This window comes from Piliocolobus tephrosceles, chromosome 11 (assembly GCF_002776525.5).
Source record: "Piliocolobus tephrosceles isolate RC106 chromosome 11, ASM277652v3, whole genome shotgun sequence".
Lineage (NCBI taxonomy): Eukaryota > Metazoa > Chordata > Mammalia > Primates > Cercopithecidae > Piliocolobus > Piliocolobus tephrosceles.
In genome coordinates, this window is record NC_045444.1 from 48,197,967 (window position 1) to 48,223,595 (window position 25,629).

The 25,629-nt window shown below is 35.1% G+C and overlaps 1 protein-coding gene across 2 annotated transcripts in view; it reads right to left on the bottom strand.

The window, feature by feature from the left end:
- KCNH7 (potassium voltage-gated channel subfamily H member 7) overlaps window positions 1–25,629 on the bottom strand; it is a 475,179-nt gene that overhangs the window by 65,435 nt on the left and 384,115 nt on the right. For both annotated transcript variants that reach the window (XM_023217328.2, XM_023217329.2), the window contains 2 exons: window positions 11,488–11,913; window positions 687–1,086 (listed from right to left, as the gene is read on the bottom strand). In XM_023217328.2, coding sequence (XP_023073096.1) covers window positions 687–1,086; window positions 11,488–11,913 — 826 coding nt within the window. The remainder of the gene's footprint in view (window positions 1–686; window positions 1,087–11,487; window positions 11,914–25,629) is intronic.

Consider the following 25,629-nt stretch of genomic DNA (forward strand, 5'->3'; position numbering starts at 1 on the left):
TATATGTATATATAATATATAATGTATTATATATTATATATGTATATGCAATATAATATATAATATATTATATAATATTGTAATATATAATATATTATATAATATATACACATATATACATATGTGTATATAATATATACTAAAATATATAATATATACTATATAATATATGTATATATACTATATATTACTATATAATATATAATATATGTATATATAGTATATATACACATACACATGCATATGAAAGATTAGTTTACAGAATAATTGTTGTTATGATATACATGGTTAACATTTTTTATATCTATCTATCTATCTACCTATCACGTAGTGTAAATGAGAATTTCCCATTCTAATCTAGCCTCAGCTTGAAATAGAAAATAATCATTGGTAATAAATTACAGATACTGTTTTCATAGCAGTAACACTGGACTGCAAGTTTCAATTCCTGAAACCATGTTGCTCCAATTTTATGCCCATAGTTCCCTAAGGTTCAGAAAGACCATTTTGGTGTCTCCACTTCACAGAGAGAATCAGATTTGATGGAATACAGTCCCCATATATGTAATCCCATTATCTCCTCAATTTTCTGTAATTTTTTCTTTGCCTGACTCTAAATATTGCAGAAATATTAATTTCAAGGTATTATTCTAACCTAATAGACAACAGAAGAGAAAGCTACTTACAGCCAATCAACATGACACAAATTGAAAAGATTTTCTCCGAATTCGTGTTAGGAGACACATTCCCGAATCCTACACTGGTTAAACTGCTGAAGGTAAAATAAAGTGCTGTGACGTATTTGTCTTTAATGGATGGTCCAGAACTTGAGTCACTGTCATTGTAACGTTTCCCAATTTGTTGTCCTAAGGAATCCAACCATCCGATTTTGTCAGTCAGGTAAGGCCTTTCTACATTCCCAATCGCATACCAAATGCAAGCCAGCCAGTGAGCAATCAGGGCAAAGATGCACATTAAGAGCATTAGAACAGCAGCGCCGTATTCTGAGTATCGATCCAGTTTCCTGGCCACGCGCACAAGACGGAGGAGCCGGGCAGTCTTCAAAAGACCAATTAATGTTGTTGTCTGTAGAAACAAATGTACTCAGTCAGAAACAGTTGGTAAACAAGTCAAAGTCCATTCATGTGAAGCAAAGTGGACAAAAACAGGTTAAGACAATATGGTAGCATTAAGGATGACTGTCTATTTAAATTCAGTATTAAACTTAGTTCTTTTTTTTTTTTTTTTTAAATATGATACCCGCTTTTGAAAGTGCATGACACATTAATTCAGTATTGTGGCATGCAAGACCCACGCGGCAGAGGATCTGTCTTGTTTTATGTTCTAAGTGCCTTGCATAAGTCCTCAGTGACTCATTTATTCACCAACCTAAATTCTAGTGTGTTACTGTGTGCCTACTAAGGCCATACACTGGGATTATAGTGTCAAACAAACAGACATGGTTACTCTCCTAATAGAGACAGTTATTTAATAGACAAGGTGTCTAATCTAATGAAGAGAAAACAACATTGTACTCTACTGAGGAGAGAGAGATTTTTAAAAAATAAATAATTAATTTCAGAGAGAGAAAAGTGACGTGATGATGGTAAGCACCATGATATGATATAGGGTGATATGATATGATATATGATAGAGGGTATTTGGAGGCGTAGATTGGGGTAGAAATGGCTTTAAAAATGAAGACCAAGAAGGGCCTTGCCGAGGAGCTGACATTTGAGTTGTAAAGGATCTGGATAATGAGGAGCCAGTCAAGCTCCTTCTTCCCATAACTGTGGGAACACTTATTGGATGATCGCATGCATGAATTAGGCACTACATTTAAATGCATGTTTTTATTCCTAAACGTGCTAAATTGAGAAATTATTTCTTGATGTCCCAGTGATATTATAATTGCATTTTGCTTTTGGCTATGATATGTGTAACTAATTGGGTGATTATTACTGACCAGGTATCTAATGATAGGATACTTCGATATAATAACAGGACACTTAACTGGTTGTTTGGACTTCAAATCTGATAAGTAGCAATTACAAGCTCATTTCTTAGCTTTCCTAAATAATGTCAACTATAAGTACTATATAATTCACAGGGCATATAATTATTCCATAGTTACATGGTGTTTACCAATCAATTATTGAGTCATTTTGTCTGTTCATTGTTGCTGCTTATTTCCCAAAGCCCATCCAACTATGTTAAGAGCACTTATATCTTAATGGAAGAAATAGCACATGGAATAACTACCACACCCTATGTATTAATATTGATGATGACAAAGGAGCACTAAATACTAAAAAAAAGTTTTTCATTAAAATGTTCTGGCTGGGTGTGGTGGCTTGTGCCTATAATCCCAGTACTTTGGCAGGCTGAAGCAGTAGGATCGCTTGAGCCCAGATGTTTGAGACCAGCCTGGGCAATATAGTGAGACTCGGCCTCTACAAAAAATTTAAATAAAATAAAATAAATTAGCTGGGTATGGTGGTGGGTGCCTGTAGTCCCAGCTACTCTGGAGGCTGAGGTGGAGGATCACTTGAGCCCAGGAATTTAAGATTGCAGTGAGCTATTATTGTGCCATTGCACTCTAGCCTGGGCAACAGAGCAAGACCTTGTCTTTAAAAAAATGTTCTAATAAGTGTCTACAATTTCTTGTGATCACAAGGGAAAGGGGATCACTTAGTCTCTCCTGAATTATTCTCTGTTAGTATTGGAACCCTTTAAAGGTGAGAGGAGCTTGTGTAGTTGACACGTATTTAACATAACTGGACTCTGGTCTCTGCTCATTTGGGGATGTTTAGAGAGATGAGTCTTCTCTGTCTCCAATACTGAGTTGTTTTTCAGAGTGGAATGAAGATGCTTGCTTTTTTTCTTCTTTATAGTTTCAAAAGTATATTTCTTCCCTATGAATGAATATAGGTTTTAAATTATTATTGGCTGGATCCCTGAGAGAAAAGCAAACTTTCTAATATATGTATTATTAATATTTAGCTTAGCAGTTATGTGCTAGGACTTTGGAACAGACAAACTTATGTTTGAATTCTGCCTCCATACCAGTGTGTCCCCTTGGACAAGTTATTCATTTAATCTTATACTTCAGTTTCTTCATCTGTGAATATAAATAATAAGGCCAACCTTACAGAGTTATAGATAATACCCAACAAACAGGAACTGTGTGTTTCTATTTAAACATCCTTTACATTTTTCTTTCCATCTATAAGCAGGAACTCTATGTTGTGAAATGGGTTCAAAGAGCTTCCACCCTTTTTAAATGCAATAGATATCTGGAATCACAAGTGGGGGCCTTTCCATACTGGCCTTGCAGCTCCCCTCGGGAAATGGCAGGGGCATTGAAAAACAGGGACTTTATGTAGGCAAACTGACTGCTCAGATAGTAGGAGTCACCCTGGTTCAGCATTTCACCATTTCTACACAACTCAGCTTCCTATGTTTATTTTTCCTCTTAATTCTACGTTCTGTTTACTTATCATGAGAAATCAGAAATATTTGAGAATTATTGTTAACATTTTCTTGTTTTTGGAGCAAAATTTCTTTCTGACCCTCAAAGTAAATGAAGTATAATAAAAATTCTCCAAATAGTTGGTTAAATGAAGTGAAAAGCTTTAAAATAAATGAGCTGTTTTTATAACATGTTGTGATAATAAGTACTAATGACTCTGCTGGTTGAAAAGATGGTAGAGTAAAAATGATGTTATGATAAGAAAAGCAATGAAATCTGCTGTGCATGCAAGCTTCCTTTTTGCCTTCTTTCCAAAGAAATCTCTGATGATTCTTCTAGCATTCTATCAAAATGAAGTTAAAATCTATATGACAGTAAGTTCTCTAAGCAGATAAAACAATATAATGTACATGATAACATACAAGTGATCTCATTTCTGGAGAAAGAAAGTTTAAGATAAATGGGACATGTTGAAATCTCAACATGTATGACAGTATTCATGCTAAATAATTGCAGAAGTAATGAGAGAGCCACAAAGGAGGAGGAAGGGGAAGAAATTAATAAGTAGTAATTATATCTCTCAGTTGCATTGTAAGAACGAGTGAATATTGGCTTCAAGAATCAAAGCTATTCTCTTGTAATTCTGTAACATGTACCAGAATAATTACATATGCTGGCTTGACAACGTAACAGATGCCTTGCCTTACTTCCATTGTTATCAAATTGTGGCTAACACACCTGGGCATTCGTTGTTAGCTACAGTTGTGTATAACACATCTTGTAGATGATGCTTAGTATTGTAATAACTCTTTCCTGCTTATTATTTTAATATTGCTTTAAAAACTTAAGGTGTCTTTCCCCAGATTGCAGAATAGAAAGAAGTGATTGCACTAAAATCTAAGAGAGAGTAGACTTAATAATTATCAATCTTCTCCTGCCAATTTGTTCTAAACCCTTAGCCTCATTGTTTAGTTTAATGGGCCATCTTTATGTTACCTGCAAGTGAGAAACAGGACCAACAACTACCTTATTATATTTTGCTAAGATCAGAATCTGAGTATAATTGTTTTCAGAATGCATAATTATCTCCCAGCACATCTAATTTCATGTAAAACCCAGACATTATGAAAATCTCAATTTTATTTTTGAAAATATAATAAATACAACTATCCATAAATCTGATCACAACAATTGTAAACTAGAGATAAAAAACTGCCTCTTAGATGGTATTTCTTGAACTTTTCACTGGTATTAGAAAAATGTTGTCTGTTTGTTAGTCTTGAAAGCAACTAAAAAGAGCATAAAAGCTCAGTAGATGGCAAAATGTGGTTATTGTTATAAAATACAAACACATAATGAAAATAAGATATAAAAAGAGGTGAGTCATTTTGCAGCACATTGAAGCAAGGCACTTTGTTTTCTAGTCCTGCCACTAAGTATAGCAAAGGAGACATAATGGACTCTTAACAAGTCAAGTTTTCACCCACCAGCACCCATGCTATCTCAGAACTCAACTCATTTATTGTGATTGAATAATTTTCCAACTCTTTTTTCCAAAATGTCACAGTAAAGTCGGTCTATGTAAGATTTTTATTTTTAATGTATCTTGCCAATATTATTATTTTTAATCTAAAGTAACTCTTTTTCCAAAAATTCAATTATTCATTTTTCTGGGTGGCTGATTAATATCATTCAATTTCAAAACTTTAAAAACATATCTACAACCACTGTTTACTAAAGCCCTAGATAACTTCTTATATTGAGGTAGAAGTTAGTTTCCTTTATTATGTATATTAATTTTTTAACTAAACATTATTTAAATACATACATATATTCTAAACAATTGACGTTTTGTATGTATGTTAGATACTAGGTCCAGACTCAAGAAGACTGTGTGTTTTTTTTTTTTTTTTTGATAGATATTTTACAATAAATCAGACAAAATTCTCTCTTCATGCCAGTGGAATTCTTTCTGAAGGCTTGAAATTAGAATAAGTAACTTCTTGTCAGTATTAAACAACTCTCTACTCAAGAATAAATTGTCTATAGTTAAACAAAGAGAGACTCACTAATAAGAAAAAATCTTTTGTTCAAAAATATGTAAAAATTTTTGAAAAATAATTGTACCTTATTTTTTAGTAAACATTTTTAAGAATCTTATATTTAAAATACATTATTTCAGAGATTTACTCTCTAAAACCTTTGCCTCTAAATAAGTTATACAATTATTCTTCTATAAATGAAAATATGTAAGTATGTGATCTTTGGTTTCATATGCAGGTTTGATAGAATGAATGATCACTGAAGTTTTCTATTTAATCCATCATTTGTCCTTTTTGTCAATAAATATTTGGGTGCAAGTGGGGAAATGTTAACACTAGACAAGTAATAAATGTCATTACTCCACACTCACATTTTGCTTTAGATTTCATTTCAGCTAATTCCCTCTAAGTTCTGGTATTTATATACAGCATTCAATTATTATTTGTCCAATAAATCTCAATAATATTGGAAACTAGTTTTTAGCCCTTTGTTCAGCTTAACTACATCACTGCAATATTTCTAAGGACGCATTCACTAATACAGTCAAAGAGATATATTCTGAATGTGTCTAAAACATTGGGGAATTACCTAGATTGTCATTTATTTATATCAAACCTCACAAATACTTCTAAAGTATGGCTTTTAAAGAGGACATTTTTACAGCTTTACTGGGAAATGCATTTCAATATTTAATAACCTTTATTATTGAGACACTTTTATTTTTGTTTCGTTTTACAATTAACATTTTATTTTTCTGCAGTTTGAACTCACTTTTGCTTTCTCTACAGTAACAGACAACTGACCATCAAGTGATTCTAAACAGTAGTATGTAAATGTTACAACAAATAAATAACTAGGGATGTCATATTTTTTAAATGATAATTTGACTTGTCCTGAGAAATATTTTACCAAGAGTTATACTTTATGCCATCTCTAGCAAAATGTAGACAATCAATCACATACAAATGAACAAATGATCAACTAAAAGCAAAATAATTTTTTCATTGGGGATCTTATATCTCTTATATGTCATGCCATACATTTTTAGAGGCATGACCAATAGCTCCAAATATAAGCCAATAGAAACTTCTGTCCAAACCCCCAAAAACTATGTAAGGAGACTTAGCAACTTTATGTATAGACATGTATATGTATATGTGTCTGCAAAATGTGATCTGTTCCTAAAAGTTGAACATGATTGTACTGGACGTTTAGAAGTAAACTAAAGATATCTATTATAAAAATCAAGTTCAGCTGTCAAAATGCTCAAAGATTGCATACAGATATCTGCGAAGATTTTCCTTGCATCCATTTCACAATTCATCTATCAGACTAATAAATCAAACATATTATTATGATCAGAATTCCTCTTTTCTATTGGAATTTTCCCTCAAAGAGCACAGTAGTTACTTAGGTTTCAAAGGCCTTTTTTACTGGTATTCAGGATTCAGAAAAAATAACCGTAAAGTGTGAAAGGAGAGGGGTCAATGAAGCAAAAAATTAATTGCAAGAATCCTAATTTTCTGGGGAGTAAGAGGTTAATGAAGCATGTAATTGAGCAGAGTTTTGTAGATTTCAGCTGTTAATATCTCTGAAATTAAGATTTGTCACAGATGGGCTAAATATGGGAAAATACAAGGCAGATAATCAAAAGTTAACTTTCTGGAGACTGAGCCAATAACATTGTTCCTTTGAACCAATGATACAGATAAAATTTGCCAATGATTGATGTAATGGGTGGTATGATGTTTGCTGATGCAGAAATTAGGAAATAGAGAATCTTTTTATTGTCTCTCTGGATGGCATCATCATCAGGAAGATATTAATGACAAAGGCAAGTCCAGTTATTGCCAGTATTTATTTTCTTCAACATTGTAGAAGATCCTCTAGTTATTGTAGGTGATTTGTAATTATGTAAGAAAAAAATTAAATAGTTATTTAGAAAAATATGAACAATTGTGCCATGTCTTTTTTTTTTTTTTTTGAGATGGAGTCTCGCTCTGTCGCCTAGGCTGGAGTGCAGTGGCGCGATCTCAGCTCACTGTAAGCTCCGCCTCCCGGATTCACGCCCTTCTCCTGCCTCAGCGTCCGGAGTAGCTGGGACTACAGGCGCCCACCGCCACCACGCCCGGCAAATTTTTTTTTGTATTATTAATAGAGACAGGGTTTCACCGTGTTCGCCAGGATGGTGTAGATCTCCTGACCTCGTGATCCGCCCGCCTCGGCCTCCCAAAGTGCTGGGATTACGGGTGTGAGCCACTGAGCCCGGCCGCGCCATGTCTTCTTTAGTAAAAATGTATATGCCAATATATCCTCTTAGCATTTATTAACACCTGTTACATAGATTAAATAACATAGATAAAAATTCAATTTTTTTCGAAGGGTTGAATGTAAAAAACATTAGCTTAACATTTAGGGAAACTGGCAATTGACATTGACAAAATTACATTTTCTAAGCTCATCTATGATGCTTTGATGGATAGAAAACATTTTAGGGCCAGGCACACTGGCTCACACCAGTAATTCCAGCACTTTGGGAGGCTGAGGCCAGCGGATCACTTGAGCTTGGAGTTCGAGATCAGCCTGGGCAACATAGTGAAACCCTCTCTACAAAAAATATGAAAATTAGCCGGGTATGGTGGCATCTGCCTGTGGTCCCAGCTCCTCGGTAGGCTGAAGCGGAGGATCACTTGAGCCCGGGAGGCAGAGGCTGCATTGAGCTGAGATCACAACACTGCACTCCAGCTTGGCTGACAGGATGAGACCCTGTCTTAAAATTCAGCAATTAAGAAATTATGACTGTTCTTATAATTTGTTGAAAATCACTCTTAATTCGTTTATGTGTGTACTTATGCATTTATTTATGTACTTATGCATTTATTGTGTAGAAATACTCATCTATGAACATATGAAAGCCCTCCCCTGGGATTCCTCTTTATTCCAGATATGGCTACTGGATCTTGTATATCTAAACAACAAACTCATCCCTGACACTTAAAAAAGTGTAGGTTTTAAGGCTTTATTTTTGACCTGTCAAATATGTGTCTCCAGACCCTTAACAGATCTGCACAGAAAACTGACACATGGTTCTTATATAGAAGCTGATCCAAACCAATCTTTGCCATGATTATATCTAATATTTAATTTAATGGATCTCATTTCTCTTCTTATACTCACATATTATTTTTCTAGGTGCTCATGGGGTACTTTACTCATCTACATGTCACCTATAGTTGAATAACCAATAGTCATCACAAACTTAAGCTGGCTAAAACAGGAATTTCTTCCCCATGACACACTTTTTCCCCGTAAGGTTTTTTCCATCTGAATAATGCATTACCATTTATAGTTTTGCTTCAGCAACCCTCCTGCCCTTCACCAAAGAAATGTTTCAATAAGAATAAACAAGCAACAAAAAATGTTTGCACCACCCTTAATTCTGCTTTTTCTCCTACTCTTCCATTCAATACTTAATCCATCAACAAGCCTTGGTGCTCACCTCCAAAATATATCCCACATTTATTTACTTTTCTTCATTTCTGTTGCTACCAAGCTGTTGTTTTGTCCCGCGTCACCACATGTGGTCTGAACTAGTTCCCTGCTCTTAGCCTGACTCTCCAGTCTGCAGTCTTCAAAATGTCCATCAGATAATATCATTCCTTTTCCAAAGACTCCACTGCAGCCAGAATAAATAAGAAATCCCACATATCTATGTGATTTGGTCCCTGTCTCTGCCATCTTAAACCTTAGCATTCCACCTCTTACTGTGTGGTTCAGCCTGGCAGCCACCAGCCATCTTTCTGTTCCTCTACCATAACAAACTTGTAGCCCAAATGCCACATTTTCACTAGTGTTTTATTCTGTGTGAAATGCTCTCCACAGTGGTCTCCTGTGGATGGTTTCTTCCTGTCAAGTCTCAACTCAAATGGTCTCTCCTTATTGGCCTTTTGTAATTTCCAATTCAAATTAGCCATCCATCCAGGTCATTCTCTATCACATCCACCTGCTTTGTTATCATCACAGCATTTACTCTTTCCTGAAACCATTCTGCACTGTGTTTGTTGGTTTGTTTATTAACTGTCTTTTGCCCTCTGCCATCCTCTACCCCTCTTCCTCAATCCTAGAATGTAAGTTTCTGGAGAACACAAACTTTGTTTGATTTACTTCTGAACCTCTAAACCTAGGATAGTGCCTGTCACTTTGAAGGGTACCCAACAAAAATTTTTTGAATGAATAAAGTATTATATTAGTAACTAAGAGTAATGCATAAAATAGGACTCAGTGCATCACTGAACAATTCTAGGTTTCAACAGTCTCATTTGTAAAATGGGAATAATAGTACTTTAGCTTCCTAGGCAGAGGATTGAACTAGATGATTACCTATGGTTACTTCTAGTTCTAAGATCTACATTGGCAGCAGTACTAGATTTTAATTTGGGGGTGACACTAACATTATGTCCAGAATTTTCAGGGCATTTTAAAACTCGGACTTTAAAATTTAAAAGATAGAACCTTCTTAAAACTTCTCCCATTATACTTTTAAGCTTATCTACAAAATCACTAGTGTTTGCTGTTGGTGAATGTATTTTAACTTTTGAAAGAATGAGTTTTTATTTTATTGTTCATCAACATAAGTTGATATGATATGTGTAATGATATGAATCACCCATTATAAGAAACTCAAAGATACATATTAATAAATAAGTATTTCACTTATTTCACTCTCTTGTCTTTTAGTTAAAACCCAAAGTTAGGAGTAGCTCACATTAAAAGTTCAGCTAATTTAAGAACAGCTGATTTTTAAAAAGTATTTTGCTAAGTCACACGTATTATCTCATTAGAGTCTCAAATTAGAAAAAAAAAAAAGCAAGGGGAGAAGGTAATATTATTATCATCCTTTTACAGATGACGGAAGTCAGGCTGGGACTTTGTTTAAAATTGTAGAACCCAGGAAAAATATATTGTTTCATTGCCCTGCTCTTAACTGACTCAGAGTTCTATCAGCATATTCTATAGGAGAGAGTTTATTTCTAACAAATGAATAGATTTAGAAATAAAATCTTTTGGTTCCCCTTGGTCGAGGAGGATTATCTTGTTCTAAAACCTTCATTAGCTAGGAAGCAACCATCTGCCAAGAGGAGTTGGTCTCCTCTTTGTGGAAGAAAGGAGGAAGTTGGTGCAGGGCAGAGTTCTTATGTAGAAAAATACACGATTTAAAAAAATCCAACATATTGAGGTTATCTTTTTCAACCTATTCTCTTGGAACTACTTTTAAGCATTCTGAAAATTTTTCCATTATAGAATCCAGAAAGTTTATAAATGGTAAAAATAATGGAAATTAGATGAAAGGAACTGTAGGAAAACTTAACTTCTTTTGGATCAAAGAATGTTTTGAGGAGCTGATTAAAGTTCTGGACCTTCTATCCAGAAAATGCACAATATATACACTTCTCGTATTTTCTTAGTTTCCAATTTTATTAGGTAATGGGATACAAAAAAAGTACTTTCCAAGCTGAATATTATTTAAGAAAATGCATTTTTGAATAAGACATTCCAGAAGGTGCCCTCTTTGCATAATTTGAAAAAAACCCAAATCTCTGCTGTCTCAAACCTTAATAATGAGTTAAGAAAAACAGAGACATACTTAATATTTGACAGTTTTACACCCATGAAGTTAATAAGTAGAGATTTTAAATCCTGGGAATGTGGTGTGTGCTATGGACCACTTGTTTCCAAGTTTAATTTGGTAGATAAAGAATGGAGAATCTTTTGCATCTCTTAGCAAAAAGAGAAAGAATTTGATTTGCAATGGCAAAATGGTTTCATTTCATTCTGTAGCATCCCCAATTGAAAATGAATTTTACCTGTGAGATACAAGAAGCTTGCAAAGCAACTATTCTTTTTGCAGTTAAAATAGATTCACTTTTATAATTGCAGTCTTTCAGAGAATAAGAATCTTAAGCAGTTCTTACCTCATCAGAACCTGATCCAAAAATCAGCAAGTCAAAAGGAATTGCAGCAACCATGTCAATCAGGAACCAGCCTTTGAAGTAGTGTATTGCTATTTTGGCGGGATCACTTACCACTTCTTCATTCTGATTTACATATGTTGTTCTGAAGTTTATTAAAATATCTATGATAAACATAATATCCACAATCAAGTCTACCACATTCAAAGGGCTACAAGAATAGCCACATTCTCGTCTTTTCTGTTCTTCTCTGTCATTGAGGAGGAAGGCTGCAGAGTAGGGAGTAAATATAGCAGTGTATATGACCAATAGCAGGATAAGCCAGTCCCAGACTGCCTTGAAAGGGCTGTAGTGCAATATCGTAAACTTGTTGATGCGTGGCGTCTGCAGTTTGTATTCAGGTAGGACATCTGCTCCTAAAGAGAGAACCTGAATGTGGAAAAGAAAATCATATACTACATAAATATGCCATTTTTAATCTGGTAAGACTATAAAATATTAAGGGAACTAATTATACAGTAAAATTTATTAGAGAGAATTCATGTAATTTGGAAGTATTTATGAAACACACACACATACATTAAATAAACCCATATAAACTTCTATTATACAGTGTATTTGGCTCAAGAAAATCACACTGGCATTTCTTGATAAATATGAATTTCACTGAAAAAATAATAAATATTGCCACTGAGATACTAAGGAATGTTACTGTTTCCTTTGGAACATAGTACTTCTCAGATATAAAAATACATGGCTGTTTTTAGAAAATCGCAAAGTCGGTTTTGATATATTAGTAATGCAGTTTTCAAATCTAGGAAAGGATTAGTTGTAATGAATAGAAACAGTCTACTTGGATCCATGGTCACATTTAATTTACATATATTTAATTTATAATTAAACTTTGATAAATTAAACTCAACTCATTCAAATTTTAATTAAGCAGAATTTCCCACCTGCAATCTGTTTTTAACATTAGGAGAAAAAAGGCAAATGAGATTAAAATGAACACAAAAGAGGCTTTTCCTTAAAAGGTTGAGAGAGTATTTGATATTTTGGGACAAATACACTTTCATTCCAACCCTTCCATCTCATTTAGAGAATTGCAAAAAGAAAATGCTACAAGGAGATGTTCAGAATATTGACCTGGAAATGCTGCAAGATGTTTAGACACCAAGTGTTACTTCACCTCCAAGATCTATTCTCCTTATAAGGCATCAGATAAACTAAAGCAGTTCACGTTTTAGAGTTTTAGTTTACCTGAAAAAAATGAAAGCTAAAGTACAGTTTTGTCTCTACCAAGTAGAAAAGTCCATGGTTTAGTGATTTAAGAGTTTTAGAAACAAAAGTCAAAACAAAAAGGTTACCTAGCTACCCAATAAATGTAATTTATTGGGTAAAATGTAAGCCTTAATTATATGGGTTTTAAAAAGCTGAAATTTTGTAATGGCTCCACAAATGGCATATAAAGTCTTTTAAGGCCGGGCACAGTGGCTCACGCCTGTAATCCCAGTACGTTGGGAGGCCGAGGTGCATGGATCACCTGAGGTCAGGAGTTCAAGACCCACCTGGCCAACATGGTGAAACCCCGTCTCTATTAAAATACAAAAAAATTAGGTGGGCATGGTGGCATGTGTCTATAATCCCAGCTACTTGGGAAGCTGAGGCAGGAGAATCGCTTGAGCCTGGGAGGTGGAGGTTGTAGTGAGCTGAGATTGTGCCATTGCACTCCAGCCTGGGTGACAGAGCAAGACTTCGTCTCAAAAAAAAAAAAAAAAGAATCATTTAAAAAGGGAAATGTGGGTTCTAATTTAATTCTATGAATCTATGAATATCTCACACATATACAATGGCTCTATTTCTTTCTTTTTTTTTTTTTTTGAGGCAGAGTCTCACTCTGTCGCCCAGGCTGGAGTGCAGTGACGCAATCTCGGCTCACTGCAAGCTCCGCCTCCCGGGTTCACGCCATTCTCCTGCCTCAGCCTCCTGAGTAGCTGGGACTACAGGCACCCGCCACCGCGCCCGGCTTATTTTTTGTATTTTTAATAGAGACGGGGTTTCACCGTGGTCTCGATCTCCTGACTTTGTGATTCGCCCGCCTCGGCCTCCCAAAGTGCTGGGATTACAGGTGTGAGCCACCGCGCCCGGCCCAATGGCTCTATTTCAAAGTTAACTTCACTGAGTACATTTCCATAGACTAGATTATTCTAAACACAATTAATACATTGTCAGCTTTGCAGCATGGATCTCAGGTAATCTCCCATTGGTTAGTCAGAGAGTGTTATTTCTGTGTTTTTGGCAATTCTATTTATGTTGGTTTAACTTGACTGTAACAATGAATTATGTCAGGCGCACTTGAAATTTAAATCTTATATTTATTGTCATATCTCATAACTTTTTATCCCCACATATTTAGTTATCATTCCTATTTTTAAAAGGACTTTAAAAGTTAACCCCAAATGAGATACAATATAACTTTTAAATATAACAAGAGATTCAGCTAAAATAGGCAATGCTGCTTTTTGATAACTGCTAAACTGCTTTAACTAGTTTTCAAAAAATTAATAAAGAATCTGACCTGACCACTTAATCAGTCCAGTGTAAATTTGAACCAGACAGTTTATAGACAGAACAGGGTTTTATTTTAAGCTATTATGAGAAATGATGGTGGCTAATTATTAGCAAAACAGCAATCTGGAAAATAAAGTGATTTTATTATCTGTGAAATATTAAAAGTCCAGGATACACACATATATAAGTATATGACTTTCAAAAATCCCAATGAGAGTAATTAAATTATCTGTCATTTTAGAAGTACAGATTAATAGAACTCTGATCCTATTATGCTTAGTATAGAGAACCAGTGTGTGACATTCTGGTCTGTACAAAATTAACTATGTCATGTTCCTTTCTAAAATAACAGAACTACTCAGTATATAGAAAGCAAAATATACAGCCTTATTTTGGCTTTCAAAGTCATTAAAGTCATTTAAAATATGGACCCATTCTCTCTTTCTAGTCCTTTCTTCCATTAGATTCCTGTGTATCCAGGGCACTCCAGCAAAACAAGACTAAAATTTTTGAGCTGCTGAGATCTTTCCATATCCCTAAACTCACAAATCTCTTTCATAAAAAAGGTATGCAGTCAGTCAAAGAGGAAAAATAAGTCACTTTTAATGACAGGTATATTTGTGTGAGTTTGCTCACTGCTTAGCTGACAAAATTCTGATACTAACCTCCCGCATGGGGCAATTGCAATACCTCTTTCAGCAGAAGTATAAATTAGAATGCAAGCAGCAATCTTGGAACTGTGCCTGAAACTCTTTCCGTCCCACATACGAACACCTTCATTTAACATTGAGATGACCACTGTGCTAAGAGCTGGAGATTGAAACATGGGGAAGACACTGTCCCTGAGATCTTGGAATTTATGGTCTGTTGGGAGACAGATATGTGGGAAAACAGGAGTCCCCTTGAGGTCCACTTCACTCAGGTCCTGGGATTGGTGATGGTGCTGATGGAGGAGGTGGGTGGTCTTCACAGAGGATTTTTGGGAAAAGATGGCAGTTAAACTGAGACTGAATAGGAGTCAGAAAAGGACACAGCTAAGGGATGAAGAAGTTGGGAAGGGAAGGACATTACAAGCAGAGGGGACAGAATTAACAAGGGTAAGACAGCATAAAATCATGTGTTGTGTGTTGGGGAATTGTAAGCAGCCTTATATTTTGCTAAAGAATAAAATGTCAGGGAAGTAGGGTGGAGGATGGCCATGGAGAGGGCCAGTTCCAGGTTGCTGAAGGTCTAATGTGACAGGATAGGGATCTCAGGCTCTGTACTTTAGGTCAAACTTCTCATACAGGAATAATATACAGGCTCTTTTTGAAAAGGAAAGACAACTATTGCAGGATTTATATTATTCTTATTTACAATGTTAGATAAATATATTCAAAAACAAAACCAGATTAGAACTTCTTATGCTTGTACCTCTTAATATGACTTGTGGGTTAAATTGTGTACCCTAAAATAATACGTTGAAGTCATAATTCCCAGTACTTATGAATGTGACTTTATTTGGAAAGAGGGTTTTTGTAGATATAAATCAAGTTAACATGAGGTCACAGTGGTTTGGGGTTGGCCTTAATTCAATAACTGATATCCCTATAAGAAGAGAGAAGTTTGGATACAGAGACACAAAGACACACAAGGAGAATGCCATGTGTTACGGGAGCAGATACAGCTGAAGCCAAGGAATGCTATGGATTGTCCATAGCCACCAGAACCTCAAATAGAGACAGGCACAGGTTATGTTTTCCCTCAGAACCTCCAGAAGGAAACAACTTTGCCAACATCTTGATTTGAGACTTCTAGACCCCAAAATTGTGTGAAAATAAACTTCTGTTTTCTTAAGTACCTCAACTTGTGGTAGTTTATTATGGTAGCCCTGAAAAAACTAATACAATGACAACAATTGAAAACACTTGAAAATAAAATATCTATAAAACCAGTGAATTCAAACTCTCATTACTAACTCAATATTTTACATTTCTGTAGATCAAAAATGATTGAAATTTGGCTATTGTGTATGGTTTAATCTAATAGACAAAACATTTTTCTCTATTCTAATCTTAATGTCTTTTATGAAAAAGTGTGTTGTCAGAATAGTATTACCAACTTCAAAGATTTAATTGCCTTATCAAGATAATCTAACCTAATTCTTAATGTGAACTCTGTTCCTATTAGGCTTCAAAAGCCAATTTAAATAGTGTTACTTGAAAACTATACAAACGTTTTTCTTTACTTAAGTTTAGCTTTAGGGCATTATTGAGTTCTACATTAAGTGATTATCTAAACACATTATCTCTTAGTACTGGGAGTTCATTTGTTATATTCCAGTATGTCCATTGATACGGAACCACTGCAATTTGGTATATTTAACATGGAGTGTGTTTTGACAATGCATTTGTAGAAACCGGTATGGTATCAAATGTTATGGTCCAGGTTCTTTTGACTTCTGCATCATTATACATGTTTTATGTGATTGCTTAATTGTCTTATGACTTTTAATAGCCAAACAATTTCAAAAAGTTTATTTATATAGCAAGCATTAGCATCGTGAGGTAAATCCAAATGCAGTCATTGTTACTGTAGTCAGGTAGATGGCACTACTTTGTTATTAGGTAATCATCTTAATGATTCAGAAGATTCTTATATTTATTGTTTTACATTTTCACCAAGATATAGGAATTTTAAAGATTTTCCAGGAGAACTCGCGGCCTTCTGAGAACATTTCTTTCTATGGATATCAGTTTGAGAATTATTAAATATTATTAGGCAGAGGAATCAAGGTGGCCAAGTTTGGTTTTAGACAGATGCATCTGGTAATGGAATGGAGGAAAAATGAAAGAGGATCAAAACCAGATACTTAGAGATCAATTAGGACTTTGGTACTCCAGGAAGGAAATAATGGAAGCCTACACTAGGAACCAGGTGGCAGAGATTGAGAGGAGGGGATATATTTGAGAAATAAATACATCTCAGGGTATAAAGATGAAGAGTGGAGAAATATTTGTTTCTTTATGGTTCCAATAATAGCAAATCTTACTAGACCCAATCAGGTAATATAAATCTTTGAAGGCTCAACCATGTTTGGAATAAAGGAAAGAGCACTAGACCTTAAATTCTACTGTCTGGATTTGAAGTCCAGATATAATTGTTCTGATATGCCATTTAATCTCTAGATCTAGTTCTTTTTAAAAAAAAAAAAATCTGTGTAATGTAGATAGTAACCTTTGCAAAAACCACTTATCTATGCAGAGCTACCATAGTACATCAGATATTTTTTATATAAAATTAGTTGATAAAATGGGAAATGTTTACAGATGCATAAAACATTTTCATTATTGTTTTGAGTTCTAGGGTTATCTGTTGAAATCCTGCTTCAAACAAACCAACTCCATCCAAAATATTTAAAAACTGATTGGATAAAGTTGAACATTGACTGAATATTGATAATGTTACAGAATTGTTTTAGTTATCTATTCCTTGTATCAAATCAAACCAAAATATAGTGACTTAATCATTTTGTTATTTGTGATTCTATGGATCCAAAATTTAGGCAGGTCTTGGCTAGGCAATTTTTCTTCTCCGCAGAATGTCAACTGGGGTAATTCAGTGATATTTAGTTGGTGGGGGAGCTTGTGTGGAGAATCCAAGAAGGCTTCATTCACATGTCTAGTATTTTGATGAAGATAGTTGGAAGGCTGGGCTCACCCAGATGCTGGAATGGCTGGGTCTCTCTCTCTGGCTGTCTCTCTATATGTAGATAGATAGTTTGATCAATCAACAGATAAACAGATATGTTCTCTCCTATGGTCTCTTAAGCAGGGTAGTAAAATGTGTTGACTCAGTATTCCCAAAAGAAGTGGAAACTTCCAGGTTTCTTCAGGTCAAGGTCTGGAACTTCTATAGCCTTGCTTATGCCATATTCTATTGGGAAAAGCAGAAGCAGGCCATCCCAGATTCATGAAAGTAGAGGAATGGTCTCTACCTCTTGACAGGGAAATAATATGCATGTGGAAGGGAAAGAATCAATCAGTTATGGTCATCTTGGAGACAAACTATCACAGAAATTATTGACAATTATTGTTTGTAGATACAGAAATGATATTGTAGTTATGTGCTTTTAAAAATAGTTTTTACCTTTTCAGAATACAGTGTGAAATATGTATAAAGGAAATGTTATAATATTTGGGCTTTGCCTCAGAACAATCCAGAGCTGGGGGAGAGGAAGGAGAGGGAAGGTCTGAATGTTGGCTGTATATTGATTTTTATTGAAACTAGATGATGGATAGTTACTATTATCTCTATTTTTATGATAAACTTAAAATTTTCCAAAATAAACAGGTTAAGAATTCTAGAATCTTATTCAGAAATATCTAAGATAGTTAAGAATGGAATTTCCTGATTGAAAAAAAGAAATAGGTCTACAAACATCATAGAGGCTTACCTCTGTAAGAATTGAGTTGGTTCCTTATTAGGCAAATTTAGATTCCTGTTTACACAGCAGAATGTTTACTTTGCCTTCTGGATATCTAGTTCATATTATGTAGATCTGTGTTCAGCCATACAGACTGCACACAACCCCAATTTTGCCCAACCTTGAACTCTTTGACACCAAGCTTGTTAGGTTGGTGGCTGGGAAAATCACGTTCCAAGATAGGCAGACATGCTAACTGCAGAGGTCCACTGCTTTGAGTATACTTAGCTACATTACTCATCAAGTTAGATTAAAATACAGCCACATTTCAGAGACTCATCACCTTAGGTCTCTTACTGAAATACTTTTACTTTGCTAGAGTTACATATTAAAACTTCAAGCTTTCATTCTGGATTGAATATATAAGAAGTAAATTTTTGCATTTTTCTCACAAAACTGCTACTAAATAAAATGTTTACATTGTTTAATGTCATTTTAATAAATATTTGCATTACATATTTCTTTTAATATTCATTTCCAGGAAATGATTGGTCTCTCTTGAGGAATTTAAAAGTTCCCTCTCTCTCTCTTATTTTATTTCATTTTTATTTCACCTTGAATTCCAGGATACATGTATAGAATGTGCAGGTTTGTTACACAGGTATACATGTACCATGGTGGTTTGCTGCACCTATCAACCCATCATCTAGGTTTTAAGCCCCACATGCATTAGGTATTTGTCCTAATGCTCTCCCTCTCCTTGCCCCCCACCCCTCTACTGGCCCCTGTGTGGGTGTGTGTTGTTCCCCTCCCTGTGCCCATGTGTTCTCATTTTTCAACTCCCACTTATAAGTGAGAATATGCAGTGTTTGGTTTTCTTTTGTTCCTGTGTTAGTTTGCTGAGAATGATGGCTTCCAGTATCATCCATGTCCCTGCAAAGGATATGATCTCATTCTTTTTATGGCTACATAGTATTCCATGGTGTGTATGTGCTACATTGCCTTTATCCAGTCTATCACGATGGGCATTTGGGTTGGTTCCAAGCCTTTGCTATTGTGAATAGTGCTGCAATAAACATACATGTGCATGTGTCTTTATAGCAGAATGATTTATAATCCTTTGGGGATATACCCAGTAATGGGATTGCTGGGTCAAATGGTATTTCTGGTCCTAGATTCTTGAGAAATTGCCACACTGTCTTTCACAGTGGTTGAACTAATTTACACTCCCACCAACAGTGTAAAAGCATTCCTATTTCTCCACAGTCTCGCCAGCATCTTTGTTTCTTGATATTTTAATAATTATCATTCTGACTGTCATGAGATGATATCTCACTGTGGTTTTAATTTGCATTTCTCTAATGATCAGTGATGATGAGTTTTTTTCATATGTTTTTTGGCCACATAAATGTGTTCTTTTGAGAATATCTGTTCATATCCTCACCCACTTTTTGATGGGGTTGCTTTTTTCTTGTAAATTTTAAGTTCCTTGTAGATTCTAGATATTAGACCTTTGTCAGATGGGTAGATTGGAGAAATTTTTTTCCATTCTGTAGGTTGCCTGTTCAGTCTGATGCTAGTTTCTTTTTCTGTGCAGAAGCTCTTTAGTTTAATTAGATATATTTGTCAATTTTGGCTTTTGTTGTAATTGCTTCTGGTGCTTTAGTCATGAAGTCTTTGCCCAAGCCTATGTCCTAAATGGTATTGCCTAGGTTTTCTTCTAGAGTTTTTATAGTGTTGGTTTTTACATTTAAGTCTTTAATCCATTTTGAGTTAATTTTTATATAAGGTGTAAGGAAGGGGTCCAATTTCAGTTTTCCACATATGGCTAGCCAGTTTTCCCAGCACTATTTATGAAATAGGGAATCCTTTCCTTATTGCTTTTGTCAGGTTTGTCGAATATCAGGTTGTTGTATATGTGTGGTGATATTTCTGCGGCCTCTGTTCTGTTCCATTGGTCTATACATCTGTTTTGGTACCAGTACCATGCTGTTTTGGTTACCATAGCCATGTAGTATAGTTTGAAGTCAGGTAGCATGATGCCTCCAGCTTTGTTATTTTTGCTCAGGATTGTCTTGGCTATATCAGCTCTTTTTTGGTTCCATATGAAATTTAAAGTGGATTTTTCTGTTTCTGTGAAGAAAGTCAGTGGTAGCTTGATGGCAATAGCATTGAATCTATAAATTACTTTGGACAGTATGGCCATTTTCATGATACTGATTCTTCTCATTCATGAACATGGAATGTTTTTACATTTGTTTGTGTCCTCTCATTTCCTTGAGCAGTGGTTTATAATTCTCCTTGAAGAAGTCCTTCACACCCCTTGTAAGTTGTATTCCTAGGTATTTTCTTCTCTTCATAGCAATTGTGAATGGAAGTTCATTCATGATTTGGCCCTCGGCTTGTCTATTGTTGGGGTATCAGAATGCTTGTGATTTTTGCACATTGATTTTGTATCCTGAGACTTTGCTGAAGTTGCTTATCAGCGTAAGAAGTGTTTGGGCTGAGAAGATGGGGTTTTTTAATATACAATCACGTCATCTGCCAACAGAGACAATCTGACTTCCTCTCTTCCTATTTCTTTCTCGCCTGATTGTCCTGGTCAGAACTTCCAATACTATATTAAATAGGAGTGGTGAGAGAGGGCATTCTTGTCTTGTGTCAGTTTTGAAAGGGAATGTTTCCCGCATTTGCCTATTCAGTATGATATTGGCTATGGGTTTATCATAAATAGCTCTTATTATTTTGAGATATGTTCCATCAATGTCTAGTTTATTGATAGTTTTTAACATGAAGGGATGTTGAATTTTATCAAAGGCCTTCCTTGCATCTACTGAGATAATGATGTGATTTTTGTCATTGGTTCTGTTTATGTGATGGATTATGTTTATTGATTTGCATATGTTGAACCAGACTTGTGTCCCAGGGATGAAGCTGACTTGATCATGGTGGATAAACTTTTTGATGCACTGCTGGATTTGGTTTGCCAGTATTTTATAGAGGATTTCCACGTCGATGTTCATCAGGGATATTGGTCTGAAGTTTTCTCTTTTTTGTGTGTGTGTCTCTGCTGGGTTTTGGTATCAGGATGATTCTGGCCTCATAAAATGAGTTAGGAAGGAGTTCCTCTTTTTTTGTTGTTTGGAATAGTTTCAGAAGGAATGGTACCAGCTCCTCTTTGTCCCTCTGGTAGAATTCAGCTGTAAATCCATCTGGTCCTGGGCTTTTTTTGGTTGGTAGGCTATTAATTACTGCCTCAATTTCAGAACTTGTTATTAGTTTATTCAGTGATTTGATTTCTTACTTTAGTCTTGGGAGGGTGTATGTGCATAGGAATTTAACCATTTCTTCTAGATTTTCTAGTTGATCTGCATAGAGGTGTTTATAGTATTCTCTGATGGTGGTTTGTATTCCTGTAGGGTCAGTGGTGACATCCCCTTTATCATTGTCTTATTGTGTCTAGTTGATTCTTCTCTTTTCTTCTTTATTAGTCTAGCTAGTGGTCTATCTATTTTGTTAATCTTTTCAAAAAGCTGGCTCTTGAATTCATTGCTTTTTTGAGGGGTTTTTCATGTCTCTATCTCCTTCCGTTCTGTTCTTACTGTAGTTATTTCTTGTCTTCTGCTAGCTTTTGGATTTGTTTGCTCTTGCTTCTCTAGTTCTTTCAATTGTGATGTTAGGGTGTTGATTTGAGATCTTCCCAGCTTTCTGATGTGGGCATTTAGTGCTATAAATTTCCCTCTTAACACTGTTTTAGCTATGTCCCAGAGATTCTGGTATGTTGTCTCTTTGTTCTCATTGGTTTCAAAGAACTTGATTTCTGCCTTAATTTCTTTATTTACGCAGGAGTCATTCAGGAGCAGGTTGTTGAATTTCCATGTAGTTGTGTGGTTTTGAGTAATTTCTTAATCCTGAGTTCTAATTTGATTGGACTGTGGTTATATTTTATAATAATTTCCATAATACATAATGGAAATTATATTTTATACATTATACAAATTATAATTTATACATTATTTATATAATTTCCATTCTTTTGCATTTGCTGAGGAGTGTTTTACTTGTAATTATGTGGTTGATATTAGAAAAAGTGCCATGTGGTGCTGAGAAGAACGTATATTCTACTGATTTGGGGTGGAGAGTTCTGTAGACATCTATTATGTCCCCTGATCCAGAGCTGAGTTCAGGTCCCGAATATCCTTGTTAATTTTTCTGTCTAATATTGTCTGTCTAATATTGAGAGTGGGGTGTTAAAGTCTCCCACTATTATCACGAGGGAGTCTAAGTCTCTTTGTAGGTCTCTAAGAACTTGTTTTATGAATCTGGGTGCTCCTGTATTGGGTGCATATATATTTAGGATAGTTAGGTCTTCTTGTTGCATTGATCCCTTTACCATTATGTGATGCCCTTCTTTGTCTTTTCTGATCTTTGTTGGTTTAAAGTCTGTTTCATCAGAGACTAGGATTGCAAACCCCTGCTTTTTTTTCCCTTCCATTTGCTTGTCAAATATGCCTCCATCCTCTCTCTCTTTCTTTTTTAAATAAGACAATAGGTTATTTAATTAATGGTCTCTTTTTTTTCTTCTTGCAGAAAACTGACTTTAGAATTACAGAATTATTATTTGTTTCCTTTAAATTGTTTGAATTGGTCAATTTCAATTTTAATGACCTAAATGCAAATGTATTTTTATAAGGACAACTCTATCTCTTTGAAAGTCACAAATAAGTTAAAATGAATCAAGACAGTTCTTTGGAGCCATCCTTTCTGAAAATGAAGCATTAGCACAGTAAATGTTTTAACAACATGAACAGGATTCTAAGAAGCCAATGACTAAAAAGGAAAAAGCTGATACACAGTCTTACATTTCCTTAAGAAAGTCAACTTCTCCCACATATTTGATAAATAACATACTTTACGAAGATAAAACATGATTAATTGAACTATTACAAGGATTTTCTTTTAAGAGAGAGAGAAAAAAATGAGGAATAAAAAAGGAATATAAAAAGGGAAACTCCACGGCCTCCAGAAAGATTTATATTTTCTCTTTTCTCAAAGCACTAATTAATAGGCTGTAGAGTTTAATACAGCCTAAAATATAGTTTTCTTTACCAAATACAATTTTTCTTCATGCTAGAACACTGCTATTTGTTTAACCTCTAACAGTTAAGTGTTACATAAAACCAAAACCTTTATATGAAACAGCACTATTTATTCAATGAAGATCTCCTATGAAAATTTTGTGCGAACACCAGGATTAATAACTACTCTTCACTTTCAAAAAGTGCAATAGGGAACAATTAAGCTTTCCAAAAGATTATACAGTACTTTTGGCAGCTGTTAAACTCCATGCTGAGGTGTTGGTTGAAGCTGCTTATCTGTTATTTATCCTTTACTCGGGACTTACACTTAACTAATAGGCTAGCTGTATTTTTATCTATCATAAAGAGCACTCAGTAACAAAATGAATCAGATAGATTATATAGCATCGAGAAGGACTTAAACTCTCCAGGCTTTTCAGCATATGATTTGTGAAAAACAGTCAGATCTGAGTAATTATCACTGAAACCAGCAATCTCACTGATGATCACCTAGATATTCAAATTGTAAGATGGAAAAGAATCACACAATAAATCAAAGATGTCACATAGGAAGTCATTTTTAATTGAATAAAATATTAAAATTAGGTAGTAGAATCACTGCAGCATTTGGTATTTAAATGATTTTTCAAGGCTTAGATTAAAATAGATATTTGGCTGTGTGCGTGCGTGCGTGTGGGTGCGTGTGTATGTGTTGGGTGCAGTAGGGATGATTCTATAATTGGAGTCATTTAGATTCAAGTTCAGCTAAATGTTTAGTGTTTTCTTTTGTATATTAGCTATATACGTTAATATGAAAAATACCAGCTTCATAAAATATGTATGAGTCTCAGAATGTGAGAGAAATAGGTTGAATGATATCTTAAACACTTATAATATTTACAAATTACTTCAAATATATGCATATTAAAAATATAGTTTCTTCCAGAGCCATAAACTCAACTCCAAGCTACCCACCAGCAACATAATAACCCTTGGTTTTGTCTCCCAGCTACTTGTGGCCCCACCGTGCAGGTGATACCAGGTAGTCTCTAGTCTAATTCTTGTTTCCTTGCCTCTCTTACCCTCTTATCTGTCTCTTGGAAACTCTATATGGATTCTCCCCTCCATTTTCTTTATCTTTGTCTTAGCTTCTTTCATTTAGAAGAAAAAGTAGAATTCAAGAGAAGGAACACTTAGCGTACTAGTTTACAAATGTTTCTCAAAAGCACAGATGACAGAGGAACCAGGTTAGAAATGGGAGAGGGAATCAGATATTTGGCTGGGACGATGTGAGGTAGAGACACAGATGCCAACAGGAGGAGGTTTTTGGCAGGCAGTTAGAAGGTCTGAGCCTGGGCAACATAGTGAGACCTTGTTTCTACAAAAAATTCAAAACAATTAGTTGGGCGTGATGGCATGTGCCTGTGGTCTCAGGTACTCGGAAGTCTGAGCTGTGAGGATTGCTTGAGCCCAAGGAGGTAGAGGCTTCCGTGAGCCAAGATTGCACCACTGCATTCCAGTCTGGGTGACAAATGAGACACTGTTTCAAACACATAATAATAATAATAATAATAATAATAATAATAATAATAATAATGAAAAGGAGGTCTGGGATGGAGCTCTCATGCTGTTGGAGCTAGAGATTTTATCTTACAGAAGCAATGGCTGGAGAGGTCTGGGATCGAGCTCTCATGCTGTTGGAGCTAGAGACTTTATCTTGCAGAAGCAATGGCTGGAGATCTGGAAAGTGAATTAATTTTCCAAAAGAGTACAGAAAGAGAGAGTATACATGAAGAAATAACTAAAATGTGGGAAGCAGAAAAAAGGCATAACCAGTATTCCCAGGACTTAGCACAGTACCTGGTATATACATATAATGTATACAGTAAGCATACCAAATTCTTGAACATGTTTGCAACTTAAAGACAAAGAGGTGTCGGGGAGCACTGACTCAACGCTTGTAATCCCAGCACTTTGGGAGGCCAAGGCGGATGGATCACGAGGTCAGGAGATAGAGACCATCCTGGCTAACACCGTGAAACCCCGTCTCTACTAAAAATACAAAAAAAAAAAAAAAAAAAAAAAAAAAAA